We start from the raw sequence: 19,758 nt of genomic DNA, 5'->3' as shown, positions 1-19,758 counted from the left end.
GGAAGATATTTAAATATATTGAATTAAAAAAAAAAAAGTTCAACTGTGATAAGTCACTTAGACTCACTGGGTTTCATTTGTCCTTATCAGCGGTTATAAAACGCAATAATTGGCGTTAACGTAGCGTACAAAATATCTGTTAGTGAATTAAAAGAAGAAGAACAAGAAGGTCTATGACATGAATTTTTGTTAGACGTTTTTCTGGGGGCATATTTTTTTTTATCAAACACTAATACAGACGTTCATCTTTCTGAATCTGTGCTCTTAGACACACCTGATGTGCTCAACAAACACGTGTTAAATAGTTTTAATGACGGAGCACTGCCTGGTGTTTCATTTGCATTAGACTGACCGTGTGTGTGTGTGGGTAAAGTGTGTGTGTGGGAACCTGAAGGCTCTCAGTCCTCCACACACACTTCTTTTAATGATCTCCTAATTCTAACAGATAATAAAAGTGCAAATGGTCGCCTGTTTCTCTGGTTCCCACGAGAAAGAGCCAGAAACATCATGTCTCCCATGGTAGCAGACTGAACAAGTCTATTAATCTCCAGTTTTCATTTCATCAACCTTTGTTATTGCCAGGTAAATACGAAATTTCCCTTTGGTGTCAAATGGATTGCATCAGCAGCAGTGTCCTAATGAAGAAAAACATAATATCACATACACTTTAAAGGCTTCAGCTCTGTTTGCACATGTTTCTCTATTTTAATACACAACTGGGCATTTACTCAATTTAATCAGTGGCCAGGTACTCCGATTGGGACTGAACTTTACAAAATGTCAAATACATCAGGTTTCAATGACAGGAAAAGGGTTGTAAGCGTGAGGTATTTACAGCAAAAACAGGATATCAAAAGTAAATAAAATATGGCAAACTTAAGTAACATAAATTAAAGATCCAGTTTGTTATTATTATATTTGTTTTTAGGGCTTTTAGGTGCAGTTATTTAATGTCTCCGGGTATATGAGGGGTTCGTCTGGACTTCAAAGGTTTTCGGGAGGTGTTACGACGCGTTTTGCTTCCTGTCAAATGACTCCCCGACACGCGCGGAGAACAAATGGCCTGCTAACAGCTACGGGCGATGTCTGCGCGAGGGGGGTGCAACATGCTAACTGCATGACAAACAAACATGGACACGAGGTTGAAGAGTTTTCACTTCACTCGACATTAACCTGTTAGACTATAGAGCTGAGTAAAGTTGTGTTGCTTTTAAATTTAGTCTGTAAATAAATTTAGTAAAGTTGTAGGAAAATATGTGATATTTACTGCTGTAACAGCCTGAATACATTTAAGGACCCTGCAGTTATCATAGTCGATGTATTTCATCTACATTTAAGTATTTTCATGTGTAACACTTATTGTAGTTACGGATAGATCTTCCTGTTCAGGTAACACAATCAGGAAAGCTCACGGATCTGTGCATGGATAAACTAAAACGTTAAAGTAAACATTTCAGGCTGGCAGCACATAGTTTAAGACCTCTAACTCAATCTGGATTATTATTAGAGTTAGATTTAAAAACGGCAGATTCTTTCCTAAAAAAAAAAAACTATTAGGTTGTGCACAGCATTTATCAACTATTATACCTATATTTTTATTTCTGGGCTTATTCTCGTAAAGTCCTTCAGACTGAGTGGTAAGGTCTGAGTGTCTTTGATCTGTTTAAAGTGAGAACTGCTTCTGAAACTGTTTCACATCACAGCCAGACTTCACACCTGGAGGATGTAGCTCTGCAGGAAGCCATGCTCCAACACCTCTGACTCACACTAAAAAGAGCCGCCAGCATCACAAACAAAAAGCTCGCCTGCTCCTTTCTTAATAGGAAAAGTCATAAAAGAAAGAAAGAAAACAAAAAAAAACCAACAAACACAAAAAAGTCAATTCAAGGAATGTTTTTATTTTTATTTACTGCTCACCATAGGGAGACATCCAGAATAAATTAGTGTGCAAAATAGACAAAATATATTTATATTGAAAGAGAATACAAGTTATATTGTGGACAGAGCTGATGGCAGACATCATGGCACACAGGTGAAGGTGGGGGGCTTTCCAAACCTCCATCCATGAGATCCCACACCTGGAAATGTGATGGACAGACACTCAGTCATTACCCACTCTAGCATAGCACTTTGGAATTGTGATACCAGGTTGAGTAGATGATCTTTTAGTTTTATGAGGAAGCCAAAAGCTCTTCATCTCCACAATACTCACCTCCAAACTCTGTTCTTCAGCTCCGGAGCAGTTTCAGCTCCGCTGGGCTACATGGTGCGGTGGTCTCCCTCGCTCTGGAAGAGTCCCTGTGCCTGCTTGCAGAACTGATTGCTGCCCCTGCTGTGTCTGCACTCATTCATAACCACTAAAGAGGAGTAGTGAGCGAACACGTTCACACTCACATCACATGTACACAAGACATTTGTTACATTATTAACATGCCTAAAACAGGATTTGAGGTGTTATGAGTTTCAGAAGATCAGATGCTGTTTGTTTGTTTTTGCAAATGTTCTTTCATAACAATACAGCTTGCACGATTGAGTATTAGATATATAATAGAGTCATTAAAAGTTCAGGTTTTTTTGGGCGATTAAATCAAGGCCAGGGCCGCCACAGAGTCTGGACGACTGGCCGGCTTGGGGACGGGCTTTGTTTGCTCGCTCGTCTCACCACTCTGGACTCGAGCTGATTCTGCGTCTGAGCCTGTTGAGGAACTGTTGGGAACTCTTGCTGCACTGGAAGTTGGTACGGATGAGCAAAACTCTTTGGACTGCAAGTTCCCGCGTGCAGTCTCTGCTTGGACTTCTGCCTCAGCATCTGAAGAATGGACTTTGTGTGTGACAGAGAGCTGGACGAGGACAGAGCTGCGGTTCTTCTTTGGACGCCGGCTGCAGAATGAGAGTCTGAACGGGAAAAGCGAGCAGCAAAAGATCCATCCAGCGCTGCTCCGGGCCACAAGCCTTTCCCCTCAGGTCCCAGGAACTGAGCAGCTCTCTGCAGGCAGGTGGAGACCCCGTCTTGGAACGAGTGTTTCTCACCTCCACCAACTTCTCCAGCCCTCGCCTTGTCTCCTTTAGTAGTCTTCTGTAAAAAGAGGACTGTGTGCTCGAGGATCTCAGCTTTCTCCACTCTGCTCTGAGTCCCTCCCTGCATAAAAAAACATCAGTAAGTTAAAGAAGTCTGTTCGCCCTATGGCATCTTATCTTGGTGCACTAAATGAGGCTTCTTATTTACCGGTTGTTGCTCTGGTTCTTTCACCAACATGGTCCTCAGACGCTCCAGACTGCAGTTCATTCTCTCCCTTCTTCTTTTCTCCACCTGAGATTTTAAAAACTGCAAAGAAAGGAAGAGAAAGTGTTGTGGGGTTTACAAAAATTAAATTCTTTTTTCTCATTCAAACATTTTTCTTCAAGCTTTGAGATTGGAGATTTTTGAGATATTTCTCTCCTTTTTAAAAAAATACGAAGTAGCCATGAATTCCTAACATTAAAATACTTAAATTCTACAAAATCAAAAGATTTCAACAATCACATTTTATTCATATCCATTAGAATAGCAGTCATTCTCTGCATTAAAGAAAAGTCTATAACAAATTTCTCAAGGGGGATTTTTACCTTTCTGTCGTTTGTTGTATCCTCCCTTTGCTGTAACAGCTTCATTTTGTCTTCGATGTGTTCAGTTGTTATCCAGAAGTAGAAACGTCCACCCTCAGTCAGAAGCTGATCAGGGATTGAAGAATTTGTGCCAGGCGGATGCTACTTAAATACTACCGTCCAGCCTCGCAGACTCCTCCCACCACCAGAACAAATCCCACCCACCCAGCAGCAGCCTCCCTCTCCGTGTGCTCTGTTATCCCCGCTCTGCTGGAACTTTAAAGTCACGAATTTATCTTACGTTACTGGTCTGAAGCCTAAATAAAACGATCAGGTTATAAAACCGTTTGTGATAAGGCTCCAGAAAAAAGGACACGAGTCTTTTGACGCGGACCCTCGTGCGTAAAAACGCATGCGTAAAAGTTCAAAATATAACCTGAACGTATTTACAAATACAACAACAGGCTCTTTTTGGGTGACACAAGTGATGCTTATTGAGGGAGATATTTCTCTTTTGTCCACACACAATATACTGTGAGCATTGCGTTTTATGAATAAACAAAAAGTCTACACCAACGTAGAATCTTAAGCTTTACAAATCAAAAACAGTGCCATCCATAATCTTATTTTTCCATGGATATTTGCTGTGACAGAACACTATTTTTTTTTTGTATTTCACTTTTGTTTAAGCAGAAGAAAACCCGTATCTCGACAGGCAGCAGCATAGAGATCAAAGTTGCAGACCAACAATAAGCAGCTGTCGAATAAAATACAAGACACGTGATTATAAAGACGATAAAAAATAACATTTGACAACATCGACCCCTGAATGTATATTCATGTTTTTAGGTCTTATTAATCAACTACATTCCATGCACTAGAATCCGCTGTTTTCTTGTGATAAAAGTATCTTGTTAAAGGACTGTAGAGTAAAAAGGGTTAGGGTTAGGGTGCCATGGGAGCGCACGAACCATCTGTGTGCAGCATAGCTATCATTTGAGGAGCGAGTTTCTGAAGAGTTGGCACTTCTGTTTGGCTCGCTTATTAATGTTCAAACACCTGCGATATTTTCAGACATTCTGCCAACTATCCTGTCAAAACCAATTATTAGATGTTGCTAATCGATACTGCTTTTGAGTGACAAGCTTTCTTGGGGATACATCTTTATGTATTTCCTTTTTAATTCTATCAACTTCACGTCCATTTAATGGCGAGTGCCGACACCTCAGCACTCGCGCGTGACGCCTTTGCATTTGTTAGGGGGGTCCACACGGGAGGGAAGGTGCAACAATAGCTCGCATTTTGCATTCACACCTACATGGCACATTAGACCACGCGTGCCATTTGGGAGGCCGTCTCGTGCTTACGCGCCGTTTAGCACCGCAGCTGTGTCGGACATTTGCTCGTGGGACACCTTTGACGGTGCCTGGAGAGCGTGGGAAAGCTGAGGGACGGGGACGGGTACCACGTGCGCACGCTTGTGCAGCTTGTACCAGATAAGTTAATGGTCTCGATTGCATTATAGCTGGAGCAAATCATTCTTGGTCTGACTCCGACTATGTCATTGCTAAACATATCTTAATGAAAAACAGACGTAACAAAGAAATTAAATTAAATGTATTCGGGCTATTACCACTTAAAACGCCAAATTGTAATGTATTTAATTTGTAGGCTGTAGGACTTTTTTGTCAGGGTTAATTTGACGTATTTGTCCCTGGTTAGACTTTTAGGGAATAACACAAGATACAACAACACTGTAAAAACAGACACAATCTGACATGTGATGGGTGATACCGTTTCTCAATGCGGATTAATTGAAAAGTGAGAACGGTGACTGACTCATTTCCTGTTATTTAACACCCTCTTCAAATAAGATAGTAACGTGAACGTTTGATAAATTAAGGAATATGTTGGCACATCAACTCAAACGTGTTTAAATTAATTTCTGTAGATGAGACATGTTGGTGTTTTAAATGATTTAGCAGTTATATTTACTTCCTCACCGTCACATCGTTCCTGCTTAGTTTGACATTTTACCCGTTTTTCCAAAAACACACAACAGCTCCGAGAAAAACCAGTCAACCCCTATTGAGTCCATATTTAAAGCAGAGTGTGTGAAGTAGAAGTGACATGAATGCAGAGCTCACTGTGGCTGACATTACAGGTTCAAGAACACATTTTCTACGAGGGGTGAAAGTCGAGTCATTCTGTTAAAAACGACACTTTTTGCTTTTCAATCCACCTGCATTTCATCTCATTTTGTTAATTCCTCCATTTTTGTCACTTTCCTGTAATTATAAATGTCTTTTTGTTTTGTGAATGATACATGGTAAATGTGTGACAGGCTCTTACATCAACTCATTTACTGCAGTTTAGTCCTCCACTTTTGAAAACACAGGCAGTTTACCACCTCTACCTGCTTTTTTTTTCATCCTGAATCTAATCCAGTGAAGTTTGAAACTCAGACTCATTCTGTGAGTTGAACATTTTATCTAGTTGATTCAACGTTGAACCATTTAAAATGGGAAATACAACAGAAGAGATGAAATGAACATTTACTTCCAGGTTTGACAAAGTTTGTCCAACAGGTGACTTAAACATCTGAGTAGCTCTTCACCCAGAGTCAGTCATTTCTAGAAAAAAACAGAACGTGATAGTTGATGCATCTGAAACTAAAATACTTTAAGCAAGACCAAAGCACTCCCATGCTGAGGTTGAAGTTGGAGGAAATGTTTGGATTTCACTTTCATTTAAAAACAAAGTCCAGCTCATCAAGTTCGCCGTGCGGTAGTGAATACAGAGAGTCTTTATTGTAAAAGAGGTAGAGAGAATACAGGTGTTTCACTGTACAGAAAAAAGACAGCACTGTTGATATACTCATTCAAACCGTGAATGTGGACTCAGACACGCGTCATTCGTTTTACAGGGACACAGACGCCCAGTAGAAAATCAAAAAACAAACAAAAACAGAGAAACAAACACACTAAATCTTTGGATTTTTCTCTATTGCCCTCTCACGCTCTCATAAATGCATTCTCTCTGTCTGAGCTGTTAACATGAAAATAGTTGTAGCACTAATAATAAAATTGAATAATATTAATATTAATAATGATAAGTGTGCTAAAAACAACGATAATGCACCTCCTCCCTCCTCCTTCCCATCGACCAACACTCACTTCAGTAACACGTCTAAAAGTGGTGAAAAAAACCCTTCGACCCCTATAATAAAACCACACCTGCATGCACACAACACACGCACACATATTCGCTCCATCATCCATGCACTCAGCGAATCATATAAACATAAGGATGACCGACGCTGAGCGGTTAAGAAAAGTAAATACGGATAATAAAACCAAACAAACATAAAACAAAACCTGCAGCCGAGTGGGAAGCTTGAAATCATTCTTTTCTGTCTTCTTTACGGTCAACTGACTTTCCGTCGCTGTCGTTCTGGACCGGGAGGGGCGGGGCCATCAGTCGGAGTTGTCCGATCGGTCGCTGTGGGGCGAGTTGCCGGACCGCGGCGAGTTCCGTCCCGGCCAGTTCCCGTTAGCCTGATATAGCCAAAGAAAAACAAAAGGATGAGGCGTGTTAGAGGATGACGTGCTGCGGAAATCTGCACTGATAGGTAGGTGTGTGTGTGTGTGTGCGTGTTTGTGTGTGTGTGTAGTGAGTGAGGTTTGAATCAGGGATGTGATTTGCCTCTGACATCAGGTAGATTTTTTCTTGTTGCTGGTAACTTTTGGAGCTTCTTAGAAATCCCAGTTTGTTGATCGTGAATGTCCACGTTCTCATCTTTCATCTGGGGTTTTTTTTTTTTTTTTGATTGATCAGAAAGCGGACCAAAGTAGGTCTCAAGTCTGACGTGAGCTTCAGGACTCAAACCTGGGACATCTGATCTTGAGGACTTAAGCCTCTGTACATGAGGCTACAGCGCCCCCTAGTGATTTAATGTCTGTTTTTTTAAAAGGCGACGTTAATGTGCACATGGCAGCTGTTCACCTCTCTTTCAGCAGAATCACATTTATATATTTGAATAGATTTCTATTCCTGCAGAATGATCTTTTCTGATAAATAAAAATACGCTTCACGTGAGGTCCAGTCGCTTAAACGTGAGGGGAACCACTTCAGTACCTGTAGGCCCATTTGGTAAACTGACTGCTCGCCGTTCACAGGAGGAACCCCAAGGAACAGGTCAGCGGACCCAGACAGGGAGAAGGACCCGGACCCTGAACAGAGACACAAAAAGACAGAAGAGCCATTTTAAGACGTTGAAATAAAAATGTAATTATTGGCAGTTTTGTTTTTTAAAAGTTGGAAATAAAAACGGTGAACGTGATCCCACTGCGTTAGCTGCCACATCATAAATTATTACAGCTTTTCTGAGTCATCAGCAAACTCAGAAAAAGTGAAGCTAGCAGCCAATTAGGAAGCAAGCTCCTGATTGAAAAAAAAATCCAGTCGAAAACAGGAAAAAGACAAGTGTGCGGCCGGCCTACGGCGAGCAGATTGAACATTTCAAAGGACACGGTACCACAGATCTCTGCCATGCACTTTTTCCTCATCAAAAAGAGCATTTCAAAAACACGTCACTCTTCCTCACACTAACCGTGTACTTTACATTTCACATGTGCTTGAGAATAATATGTGACCTTTAAAATGTTGAAATGGCTTTATATAGCAGACACGTTCAGGAACGCTGCCTCTGATTACTAAACCTCAGTGTCCAGCACCGCGGGGTGACACGTTCTGTTCACTTCTCTGCCACAGGGCGATGAAAGCCTTCACTGTCTTTTGTCACCTGTGGAGTTGGGAGTGTGCGGAGAATCGTCGCCCTGTCTGGCCCCTAAGGCGGTCTTCATGGCGTAAAGGTTAGCCTCCTCTTGGAACTTGCCGATGTTTTTCTTGTAGCGGATTCGCTTGTTGCCAAACCAGTTGGAGACCTGGAGTTAAAAAAAAAAAAAACAAGGCTGAGTGCAGCTTCTATGGTACATGTTGGAGGACTTCCTGTTTTATCATTTCTCTGACACAAAAAGAGCTCCATCCCACCCAGCTCTAAAAAACCTTTGACGTCTTCCGCAGGTGGAACGGGACTTTTCCCATCGCCACGTTGTCCTTAAAGTTCAGTCAGATGTTTTTACCTGAGAGATGGTGATGCCACACTGTTTGGCAAGCTCCTCTTTGGCTTCTTCACTGGGGTAAGGGTTGGACAGGTGGGAGTAGAAATACTCATTCAGGACCTCCGTGGCCTGTTTGCTGAAGTTGCGCCTCTTGCGCCTGATGAGACACGAACGGGTTCAAACGGGTTACAAGTATCCCAGAGAAATGTATTCACAACCGCTGACAGATATAAAAGCTTTGGTCAAAAGAGCGTACAAGATTTGTATTTTATTTATTCATTATTGAGATGAGTATCCGCTGATTAATCTATCCAAATTTACAGCTACTGTTCTCCAAAACGTGATGAGTGGAAGAACCTACGAGCAAAGAGTGCTCAAAAGAAAGCACACGTGCCCACCTGGCGTCGAGGAAGCGAGACCTCAGGATCATGACCGCCTCACAAGTGCTCTGCTTCAGCTGCGTCTGGATGGAGCTGAACTTGCGGTGGATGATGGCCACCATGCGCTCAATCTCCCGCGGGGTCACGGGCCGGGTACGCGACTGCTCCCTCAGCAGGTTCATCACGTGCGTAGTGAACTCAGTGCACGCCTGGGCAGACGTGAGGTATGAGAGGAAAAACAAAAACGTAAAGAAACAAAAAAAAAAAAAGCTAGCCTGGATTTTATGGCACTTTTTTTTTTTTAAAGAAAATATTTCACAATTTTGCAAGATTTAAAACACTAATATAGTCACAGTATGCATTTAAAGTGAGAATAAGGCAATGCAGTCATCACTGGTGTGCTCTGCTTGCGATTAAGCATTTGAATAACTTTGCAAAAGTCTCAATGACGTTTCAAAAACAGCACACATCAGAGCTCTGCTACACATCGACATTCTTCAGACGTGGATTTGACTTTTGGTGTGTTTTTATGAGCTACATAGGAAGAGAAGAGAATTCCCCTTCTGCACAGGAAGCTATGCGGCTACACTCTAGACCTAACATGCCAACGGATTACGCTTCTGGCGAGCAGCTCTAGTACAAGCAAGCGTGTACGGGCAATGTCAGCGCTCGTCTGCTGTTGCGACACGGTACCTGCTCATACTTCTCCAGCTCACTGTGGTAGATACTGCGAATCTGGCTCAACTTGCTTTTGTAGTCGGAGTGCTCGAGCGAGCTGTCAGGTGACATCCCTCCCGAGCTGGTGGCAGCAGACACGGCAGCGGCAGCCCCGCCGCCTTTCTCGGGGCCCGCCACACCCTCCGCCAGCAGCATGTTGTCCAATCGCACCAGCTGAGGATCCTGAGGCTCGTCCTCCTGGGCGTTCCTCATCGACAGGCCTGTCAAGAAGACAAATGTCAGCGTCTGTTGGTTTTGTTGGTCAAATATCAAGCCGAGCCTCTCAGCGAGTTAACACCCACATCCTGCTTTCATTCCCAACATCTCCAGTTCTGTTCCACGGAAGCATTAGTCCACGTTTGTGTCCTTTAAAGCAGAACATAAGTCTTCAACTCTGTCCTTTAACAGTGGCATGTCGGCGAATAGAAACAGGAATGTTCTGTGTTTAGAAGATGCATGCGTCATCACTGTCACATATCATTTACAGTCCTTTACTCTCGTTGGAAAACAGTGCCATGTATTTGTACTGTTAAATGGTTCGTTACTTTAATCATTAGTTATGTTTCCGACTCGCGGCCGTATATTATTATAATTCAAATGGTTTCTGTTTGTTGTTTATTTAATTGTTGTGTATTGTATTGTGTTTGTACTGTCAAGACTGGTTGATGTGTGTATGAACTGTCCAGGCTGGGGCTCTAAAAAGTTTTCTAATCTAATTCATCGAAAGGTTAGACTGAAAACTAAAATGTATCTGTCAGGTTTCTTTGTATGCATCTTTTTTTTTTTTAAACATGTGCACATGTATATTTGTACTGTGCAACACACAGGATGACATGTTTATCTTTCACAGCATGCATGAAAAAAAAAAAACAAGCATCATTACTCAGCACTCTCTCATTATCTCCTTCATATTTGTACTGTGCCGTCACCAAACCAACATGTATTGTATTAAACCTGTGTGTGTGTTTGCCCAGCTGTCTGTCGCTATTATTATACCAATACTATTCAACCTGATCGTACTTTTGCTACATGAATCTTTATGCGTGTTAACTTTAGATGTTGAAATATCAAACTACTGGCAGCCACAGTTAAATTAGATATTAAGTAGAGCTTTGTTTGTAAACCATTGATTGTACGTTGTTTGGGTTTTATTGGCTCCTGATGACACAACGTCAACACCGGCTAATAAAGCTGCAAACACACCAGAGCCCGTCAACATTCAGCAAGGACAGCTGGAGATGAAATGCAATGTTTCTAACACGCACAGCATTAAAACATGTGACAATAATGATCAGAAATAGGAGAAGAAGAAATAATAATGTTACCAGTTTTTTCTTTGATTTCACAGAGGACGCTGAATAAAGCCGGCTTCATTCGGTGACAGTTGAGTGCGTGCTTCCTGTACATAAAGGAAAAAAAACATGACTTAAAGTGAACAACATTTTTTTTTCTCTTTTAAATTTCAAATCACATGAAAAAGGCAGAATTTCCTTGAATTTCCCTCGGGATCAATAAAGTATCTATCTATCTATCTAGAACCAACGGAACCGTTTTCATATTAAATGTGCCAAAAGATAGTATGAGCTTTAATTTATGAGTTCTTCAAAAGCTCTAGCTCATTTAATTTCCTTCAAAATAAGATCAGTTTTACAGCTTTGTTGCTCTTCTCATAGTCAGTTCTGGTGCAGTAAAAGGTAATTGGACTTGAGCCTCTGATGCACCGCAGGTCTCACCGACACATTCACACTGATGACAGATGACATTCAAATTGACCATCAGACATAGCTAATCCCATTCATACACATTCATTCGCCTGCAACTGGAGCAATTCAGGGTTAAGGGTCTCGCCTGAGGACACATCGAACATGGGGCTGCAGGAGCTGGGGATCGAACCCTCGACCTTGCTGTATGTTTTGAGTTCAACAATAAAATGATGACAGGATGGGGTTTCTAGGCAGTCCATATTTATTTGTGGATGTGAAATAAAATATTAATATTAGGCAAATGTTGCCTAATATTAAACACCTTAAAGGGACACTGTGTAGATTTGGTACTCACATTTAAAAGTTATAGAAGGGGAACAATTCAGTACTATATTTTCTGAACTAAACTTTATTCAAAGCTTAAAACACTATCAGGAGAGCTAAATATAACTTTCATATTTATCTAACAAAACTTCACAATGCAACTTAAATCTGTACATTAGTACCACTATTTCTATTTATATATTCTTTACTATCCATTTATAAGAAGTTGGAATATATGCAGTAAAATGATAAGTGAATTAAAATTTCAATCTCTGAATTGAAAAAAAAACAACCAGGAAAAATCTATAAATAGGAATATTTCACTTTGTTGATAAATATGTTGTTGATAAATATGCAAATCCACCTGACAGAAGACCAACACACTTTTTTTCTGTAGGACATTATAACAAACATAATGACAGGACGTAAAAAAATAATCAAAACAAAACAAATTATTTTTCAATCTCACTTAAATTCAACGTGGCTAGTTTAGCTAACGTTAGCTTCTGACCAGCTAAGAGACACGGAGATGATTTTTAACATGTTGTAAACAAACTGTGTATGCCTGAGAATGCGTTGGGTCGTGTTGTTGACTGTTTCTTATATTATTAAACATTTACTTTTGTTTAAATACACTATTTAAACGTTAAAATGTGCGATTCCTGTTAGCTACCTAGTTAGCTATGTTAGCTTAGCCTAGCATGCTAACAACAGCTACGTTACGTTTGAGCTTTCAGATGTAATTGAGGATATGACAGCTGAATTCGGCGTAATTAAAACATGTTATTAAAACTGTATCTCGTTAGTTATACATTAAGCCCATGTCTAATTATCGAAACAATAGGTTAAAGTTCAGTAAAGTTTGCTTCTGTTTCGACTAAGCAGCAAAACAAAGACAAATGCAGAGTTAATAACTTTAACAAACCTCATAAATTAACTTACTTTGCCTGTGCCTCGTCCAAACTTTGGTCGGTGATGGTCATTATTTGCTGCAATATGTCGCCGATATCTCTGCGGGTTTCGTGTCCGTTTTCTGTTCCCTCCAGGCCCGAGTCCCCTCCGCCGTCGGACCGGTGCTGAGAGGGTTGGTGAACCGAGTTGAGTGCGTGCATCCCGGGGTGACCACTCATGCCGAGTCCCCGGCCGTTCGAGGGCCCGTTGCCCGTCAGAGGCTGCTGCAACATTTTCAGCGACGCACAGTGGCGACGACTGCTGCCCAAACTGTGCTCACAAGTGCACAACACAACCTGATCCCAGACATCACTCACAGCAGGGGCCCCTAGCGATTAAACAGAAAAGGTACAGGCCAACATGCGATACTCCGGACTTTCTTTGCTTGCAGAGGGGTTAGAAGAGACTGCCTGATGGGGGACTTTTATGAAGAAGTATGTTGTGCAGTCAGGAAATAACAAAGCCACTATGGCATTCAAACAAATTCAGACTTTCTTGTAAGTTGTGGCATTTACCCTTTACCTCCCAACATGAGGCCTGTCTCATATGCAGGGTAAGCTGCAGGACCATTGAGCAATGATCCTGGTGAGGGGTTCGTTGTTCTACTCCCGAGGCTCCAGGGATGACACATCATGGAGGAATCCTGCATTGTAACATTTTTGTCTTCGACCTTTCTGTTGACCCTTATACTGTTGTGAATGTGTCATCCCTTTTGACTGTGTTGTTCAGGCATCACTCATATCAGGGTCCCCTAAGTCTACAACAACAAGTGTATGTTGTAGTGTCAGAAAATGACTACGATACAATGTCATTCCAACTACCACAAGTTGTTGTTCGCTCTATGTTTGTTTATGTTTATTAGTTTATTATTTCGTGGACTAATCCCCTTTTACAATGAAAGGAGCCACTTTAGCCTTTGCAGCTAATTTCCAGCTGTAGTCCCCGGCCAGATGTGAATCGGCAACCTTAAGTGCATAATTAAAGAATGAAAATACAATAAATTACATTATATTAGTGACAACTGAAGGCCTAGGCACAAGGGAGAGAGGCACACAGATATATACCATGTTGCACACAGTTTGAACAAAGATATCAAGACAGTGCAGAAGAGACAAAAACAATCACTGAGGCCATATTTAAAATATTTACAAGAGATAACATGGAGGCAGGCAGCCGAGATGACATTGTCACATCGAACATACATATCACATCTGACAGAGAGTAATGTGTGCAGTTATAGTTGTCAGAAAACCATGTTTTACGGTGTGTTGTAAAGGTGGAGCACATCATTTACCCATGACCTTCCAACAACAGGCCCAGGGGGGCCCAGCAAGCGGGAGCAGTGCTCCTGGAGCCAGGGATACTGAGGAGTTCTTCTTCCTACTCCTGGAGGTCCGGGGAAAGACACATGATGGATGAGCTGAAATACATTTCTCTGTTAACCCCTAATAAATACTTTTAGGGACATGTCACGCATTCTGTCTTGGCCAGGCATCACTCATAGCAGGGTCCGTTATAGAAATCGAAAGGAAAAGATTTAACACCAACTATATACTGTATGCTTGGCTGTGCATTCTGTGCTTGCAGAGGGATAACACACTGCTGGGTGAAATGTTGCCGAAACATCTGTGTCCCCGCAATCTTCAAAAAGCAGAAGTGTGGTGTCAGGAAACAACAAGTAAAAAAAACCAACATCTGCATGTTTTTGAGATTATCATCTTTTAATGTCTAAATCTTGTTACCAGCGTTGTCTCAGATTAAAGTAGCTGCCTTTTAGTGTCTCTGGTTTAAGCTATAATCTCACTTAGAGCTTCTCTCTCTTTTGTGTGAGTCTACTTCTCCTTTTAGCAGCAAGTCAACAGGATGTGTGCCTAAACCACAGCAGTGTCAGAAGAACTGAGAGCCTGTTTCAACATGTTGCAGACGAGACTGTCATAATCAAATGAGCAGCACTCAAGGCAGCAGTCTAAGATTACAGCTGCCTCCACGGCGTTTAAATTGATGTGCAATGATTCAAATGGTTTCTTGGGACTATAGAGAGAGGGAGCGTGTGAGGCTCTCTCTGCTTTTGACGGTCCTGTTTCATAATAGATTGACATGTCAAATGTGGGCTGAGTAAATAGGGGTGGGCTGCGGTAAGAGGAACAGGAAGAGAGGAGACGAGTGAGAAGGTAGCAGTCAGACAGAACGGGCGAGAGCTTGTCACGTCGGTATGTGAAACTCTTCACTGCAGCCTTCTCTCTCTCTCTCTTTTTTTTTTCTACATCAAAATATTTAGAAGACAAGTGCCGGGAGATATGCTGTGCTGGTTGTGTGGTCTCTTCAGATGATGATGCTGTGAAATTACAATTTAGAAGGTAAGATTGAATTTAAATTGTGTTACTGCAACTTTTGAGGCAAAAGGGAAAATACATCTCAACAAGTATAACGGAGAAATTCCTGTAAAAAAAAAAGGGCTTTGACTCCATCTGTGTTATCACACACCTTTGTTGTCAAACAACTGAGGGAAATATTGGACTTAATCTTGGATTTTCCGCTTAAACATCTGAAGCAAAATTAAACCTGTCAAACTGGTTTCACTTGCACGTCTTTGCTCTTAAAGAAACAGATACTCCTCAGTAATATGGCACATGGAAAGTAGTTTTTAAGAGTGATACCCGTTATGAAGTACCAACAATGTCTCCTCAAAGTCTTTGACCTAAAATCCTTTTTTTCTTTGTATCTCCTGTCAGGATTTGACAGCTAGAGTAATGGACTGTGCGGAGATCAAAGTGGAAATGGCTGAAGAGGGGCTTCTCCACATCACAGAGGAGGGGGACATAGTCAAGGCTGTTTGTGACACAGGAACAGTTGCTGTTGTTGTTGCAGAAAGCAGCGGTGAAGTTTCAGCCCTGCAAAGGGAAGAGGAACACACAGGAGAGGAGGAGAAAAAAAGAGATGTAGTGAGAGAAATGTGTTTAGAAGAGCAGCGACTGGAAAAGAAACAAGAAACCAATGCGGAGGACTTAAGAGAAAAAGATTGCAAACTAGGAGACACTGAAAACACGAGTGGTGGAAAAAACAGAGCTGATAATGAGAGTGATGGGCAGACGATTGAGATGAGGAGGATTAATGAAAACACTGAGAAGCCGAGTGACACAGAGGATGAAAAAGTTACTGAAATCGACCCTGAAGTGGACATAAAGAGCTCAAATTCCTCTGAGCGACCACCGAAACAAGAAGACACACAAGAGGTTGGTAGACTTCTGTAAATTCTCCTGTCATATGCCCTGATGTTATCACTGCAAGTGCTTATTTTATATGCTCTTTACTTGAAGATAACATTTACCCTGCTTAAAAAACGACCTCACGGTGGAAAAAAAACGCATTGATCACTTTGTTACAGAGCATGTGGGAGTACGTAGGAGTCGAGTGAATTCTTTTGCTGTGCCAACAAACATTCTGTGCCACTCGGCGAGAAACCTTTCCCTCCCTCCCTCATTCTTTCTCTGACACCTACACGCATGTTTCTCAGGCTCACCGGTTAACCCCGGACTTCCCGGAGTCGCTGTACGAGCTGCTGTGCACCCTGCAGGAGGGGAGGCGGCTCAATGACCAGCGCTGCTCCTTCAGCCTGGAGGGAGGTGGGCTGAGGAGGAGGAGGTGCCACTCTGAGCCCAACACCGGCAAACCAGCACACAGAGGTGGGATCCATTTCTAAAAGCTTTACTGTACCATGTTAAGCAGTGTAAAGTGATACAACTGATGCGTTCCTTTCCAGGTCGTGATGCTGACTCATTTTGATCAAGCTGAAACATCTCAGAACTAACGCGCTGCTTTTGTGACTCAATGTTTTGAAACATGTTCTCGTCTTACATGTTTTCTCCTCTTTTCTTCGACCACTGAAACTCTCTTCTTTCTTTTTTTTTTGTCTCTGTTCTCTCCACAGTCATCTTTTCCTCCATGACTTCACTGCAGACTGAGGAGTTTTTCGAGCTGGTGGCCACTACTCAGGCTCGCAGGCTGGATGACCAGAGGGCGCAGCTCGGCAGGACTCCACAAACCAAATCAAAGAGCAGAAGTTTCAGAGGCAGCATAAAGCAGCTTTCCTTTGTGAGGAGGCCCGTGTCTGTCCCTGTACCTGCTCCTGCACCAGCTCCCGTCCCCAACGAGGATCTTTATAATATGATTCTAACCACACAAGTAAGTGGTTACGGCAAACCATCTCAAAAAGCCTCTGTATTGTGCCATCTATTGTGAAGTAAGTGACTTTAAGCTTCATTTCAGGTATTCATTTTTGCATTTGCTTTCCACCTACAGGCTCAGGGCAGACTGGAGGACCAGCGCAGCAGGGCTCCTGGTCCCATGGACGACGAGGACTTCTTCTCCCTGCTCCTGAGGGTCCAGGGAGGACGCATGGAGGAGCAGAGGACTGAACTTCCGTGCCTGCTGCAAACCTGAGATGGAGAAAAAAAAAAAAAAAACACACAAAAAACCAAAACTGTGGAAGGTCACAGTGGAAGCCATCCAGTATTGTAGCTTTATTAGTCGTATTTACTGTTAGAACAGCGTTACTTTTTACCCTGATGATGCTTTTTTAACGGTTATGTCATCTCTTGTCGTTCAGTGCTAAAGCTGTGACGGGTTTCGAGACGTCTATGTTTGCTAAAGCGACTCAAGAGAGGTTCCTGATGTGATTGTGAAGTTTACAAGTGAGGTATTTTAATCTTATCTTGTAGATAACAGCAATAATTGTGCTTTTTGTTATACCTTTACAGTGTGTAAGTTATGAGTAATTATGTGTTTGCACAGTTCTAAGTGTGGAGGAGGCAGTCTACTGATCTCTGTAGTTCTTCTTTTTGTACAGTAGATATGGAAACACACCAGGGCGGTGTGTTTAAAGGCTACAGTGTGCTTGGCTGTATGTTTTCCTCCAGTAAATAAACATCTCTCTAAGCTATTTACATCTATTCCTTTATGCATTTTCCTGAAATGTTCTCAGAAGTATAATCACACACTTTAATTAAAGTGTTTGTTCTTTCATTTTATTTTGAACATATCAAACACAGGGAGGCCCACGACTGCACGCTTCTTATTTTTAGCAGCTACAACAAAGAAGGATGTGAAAAAAACGGTTCTGTTTTCATCCTTCACCATCATTCCCCTTGGTCACTCACATTTACCACAACTTTGCTATATACAGTGTTTTTGTCACAGCCTCCTTTTCTCTAAAAAAATCTCAAAACATGGAGACTGAAAACACAGGAGGAAGCACAGCAGATTGAAAGGCTTAAACTCTGAGCTTTATTTGCATCCACACCTCCTCCTAAAACTGCCTCAGAGGGCGTTGGGAGCCTGATAATTGGTGTGCACGCCTCATACAGGGAGGCTATTAGTCCTCAAAGTGGACTGCCCAGGTTTGAACATGACCCATGACTCCTCTCCGGCTTGTCATTCCCAACTCTCTCAGACTCACGTTACTGTTCATTTGTGTTTGTATCAACGAGGGCTTCTTAACTTTCTACTAAAAGTGTGAAAGTGTAGTTTATGGGGTAAATTGGAAATGTGCACAGTCATAACCTGGCTCAAGGGTCATGTCAACTATGAGAAGGACTCCATTAACTGCAAATAATAACGGTGTATTGTAAGAAAGGAAAGGAGAACTGCAAACACGGAGTGTTAAGGTCGGTAATGTGGAAGTGTGGCGTAAATGAAGGACCGAAAATGATCAGTATGAGTCAATGTGGAAAAAGAGAACCAATTAGTAAACTTGACTTTCACAGCTGAGCCTGAGCTGTTACAATATGACAGATATGGAAACTTTAAACTCTAATATAATTATAGAAAACAAGTGTTTGTGATCAATTTAAATAGCCAGTCAACATGTTAATAACATGTTTGTTCATTTTATTCATAGTCAATGTCACATTTTAATTCTTTATCATCATATTTGAAGACAGTGTATTAGTTTGTCTCCTGTTTTTGTGGGAATGCTGCATGCAATAATTCAGAGCCACGAGTCTGTGAACCTGTGAACCTGCTGTGGGTTCAATCCCCTCAGGTCAGAGGAAAGCTTTCTGAGGAAGTTCTGGTCGGTGTACACAAGTCAGGTTAGAGGTGACACAAGGACGCGGCATCATTTCCTCAAACAGAGCTTCACTGTGATGTTACTGTGACAAACATGACTCCCTTTAGAGCCACGTTTAAAGGAGAACCCAAACGGCAGGTCAAAAAGAAAAACTGAAATATTGACTGTTCAGTTATGAAATCTCATGGGTTTATTAAACTCACCTGCTAAATGCTAAACTGCACATGGTAATTAAAGATCATGATATATATTCCAGTTCTTGATGACACACATTTTTCAGTCACATCATGACCACTTACACGCTGGTCGACATCTGTTCCAGTTCATCAGGTGATTTGAGGACGGATAAACATTTCAAACAAAAGAGGAAGCGAGGAGGAGCAGAATAAAGGCAAGTGCTAAAAGAAACACCCACATTGTGACCACAATTGTGTAAGAATCAGACAGTGTGAAACAACAAAAAGCCAGCTAACCACATTCAAGTTCCACTTTTATGTCAGGTCATTCACCAAATCAACAAGATTACTGCAGTTATTAGATGTATGTTAGGGGGCTTCACTCAAACAGATCAGAGTGTGCAAAAGTCTGAATGTTTCTGCAGTTAAATATCAGACACGTGCAACACACAGCAGGTCTTGAGACATGCCAAAATTGTCGCGTTAGAATCGCTCACGGGCCACAGGGTTTTTTTTTGTTTGTTTTTTTAAATATACGAAGGAAATTTTTGTACCTCTTCAAAAAATAATGTAAATACACGATAACTAATTGCAGTGGGAAACTGTTGTGTTCTAATTTTTTGGAAAGAATAGTCAGGCTTTTATAGTTCTCCCTCGCAAACATGAAAAAGAAAAAAAGAACGAAATATGCCATCTGATGAGGCCCGGGGCCAAAATCTTCTGATTCTTTCA

At 41.6% G+C, this 19,758-nt stretch overlaps 3 protein-coding genes across 5 annotated transcripts; 1 reads left to right on the top strand and 2 right to left on the bottom strand.

Moving 5' to 3' along the window:
* Window positions 1-2,479: 2,479 nt before the first annotated feature.
* On the bottom strand, window positions 2,480-3,757 carry her7 (hairy and enhancer of split related-7). The gene is made up of 3 exons (XM_079344708.1): window positions 3,607-3,757; window positions 3,227-3,325; window positions 2,480-3,139 (listed from the first exon to the last, which is right to left on the bottom strand). Exons 1-3 carry the CDS (start codon window positions 3,649-3,651, stop codon window positions 2,588-2,590), a joined length of 696 nt encoding a protein of 231 aa, XP_079200834.1. The 5' UTR covers window positions 3,652-3,757; the 3' UTR covers window positions 2,480-2,587.
* A 2,614-nt stretch (window positions 3,758-6,371) lies between these two features.
* pbx2 (pre-B-cell leukemia homeobox 2) lies at window positions 6,372-13,105 on the bottom strand. The gene is made up of 8 exons (XM_079343658.1): window positions 12,775-13,105; window positions 11,131-11,204; window positions 9,782-10,026; window positions 9,107-9,297; window positions 8,730-8,865; window positions 8,390-8,531; window positions 7,723-7,817; window positions 6,372-7,142 (listed from the first exon to the last, which is right to left on the bottom strand). Exons 1-8 carry the CDS (start codon window positions 13,014-13,016, stop codon window positions 7,062-7,064), a joined length of 1,206 nt encoding a protein of 401 aa, XP_079199784.1. The 5' UTR covers window positions 13,017-13,105; the 3' UTR covers window positions 6,372-7,061.
* On the top strand, window positions 13,051-17,722 carry gpsm3 (G protein signaling modulator 3). Of its 3 annotated transcripts, none has more exons than XM_079343660.1 (7): window positions 13,051-13,131; window positions 13,336-13,368; window positions 15,062-15,140; window positions 15,516-16,016; window positions 16,298-16,466; window positions 16,712-16,965; window positions 17,083-17,722. In XM_079343660.1, exons 4-7 carry the CDS (start codon window positions 15,534-15,536, stop codon window positions 17,221-17,223), a joined length of 1,047 nt encoding a protein of 348 aa, XP_079199786.1. In that variant the 5' UTR covers window positions 13,051-13,131; window positions 13,336-13,368; window positions 15,062-15,140; window positions 15,516-15,533; the 3' UTR covers window positions 17,224-17,722. The 3 variants fall into 3 exon arrangements, with proteins under 3 accessions (XP_079199786.1, XP_079199785.1, XP_079199787.1); XM_079343659.1 differs by having other exon boundaries at window positions 14,060-15,140; XM_079343661.1 differs by lacking the exon at window positions 13,336-13,368 and having other exon boundaries at window positions 13,064-13,131.
* Window positions 17,723-19,758: the final 2,036 nt, after the last annotated feature.

This window comes from Symphodus melops (assembly GCF_947650265.1).
Source record: "Symphodus melops genome assembly, chromosome: 5".
Taxonomy (NCBI): domain Eukaryota; kingdom Metazoa; phylum Chordata; class Actinopteri; order Labriformes; family Labridae; genus Symphodus; species Symphodus melops.
This window is presented reverse-complemented; position numbering and strand designations above follow the sequence as displayed.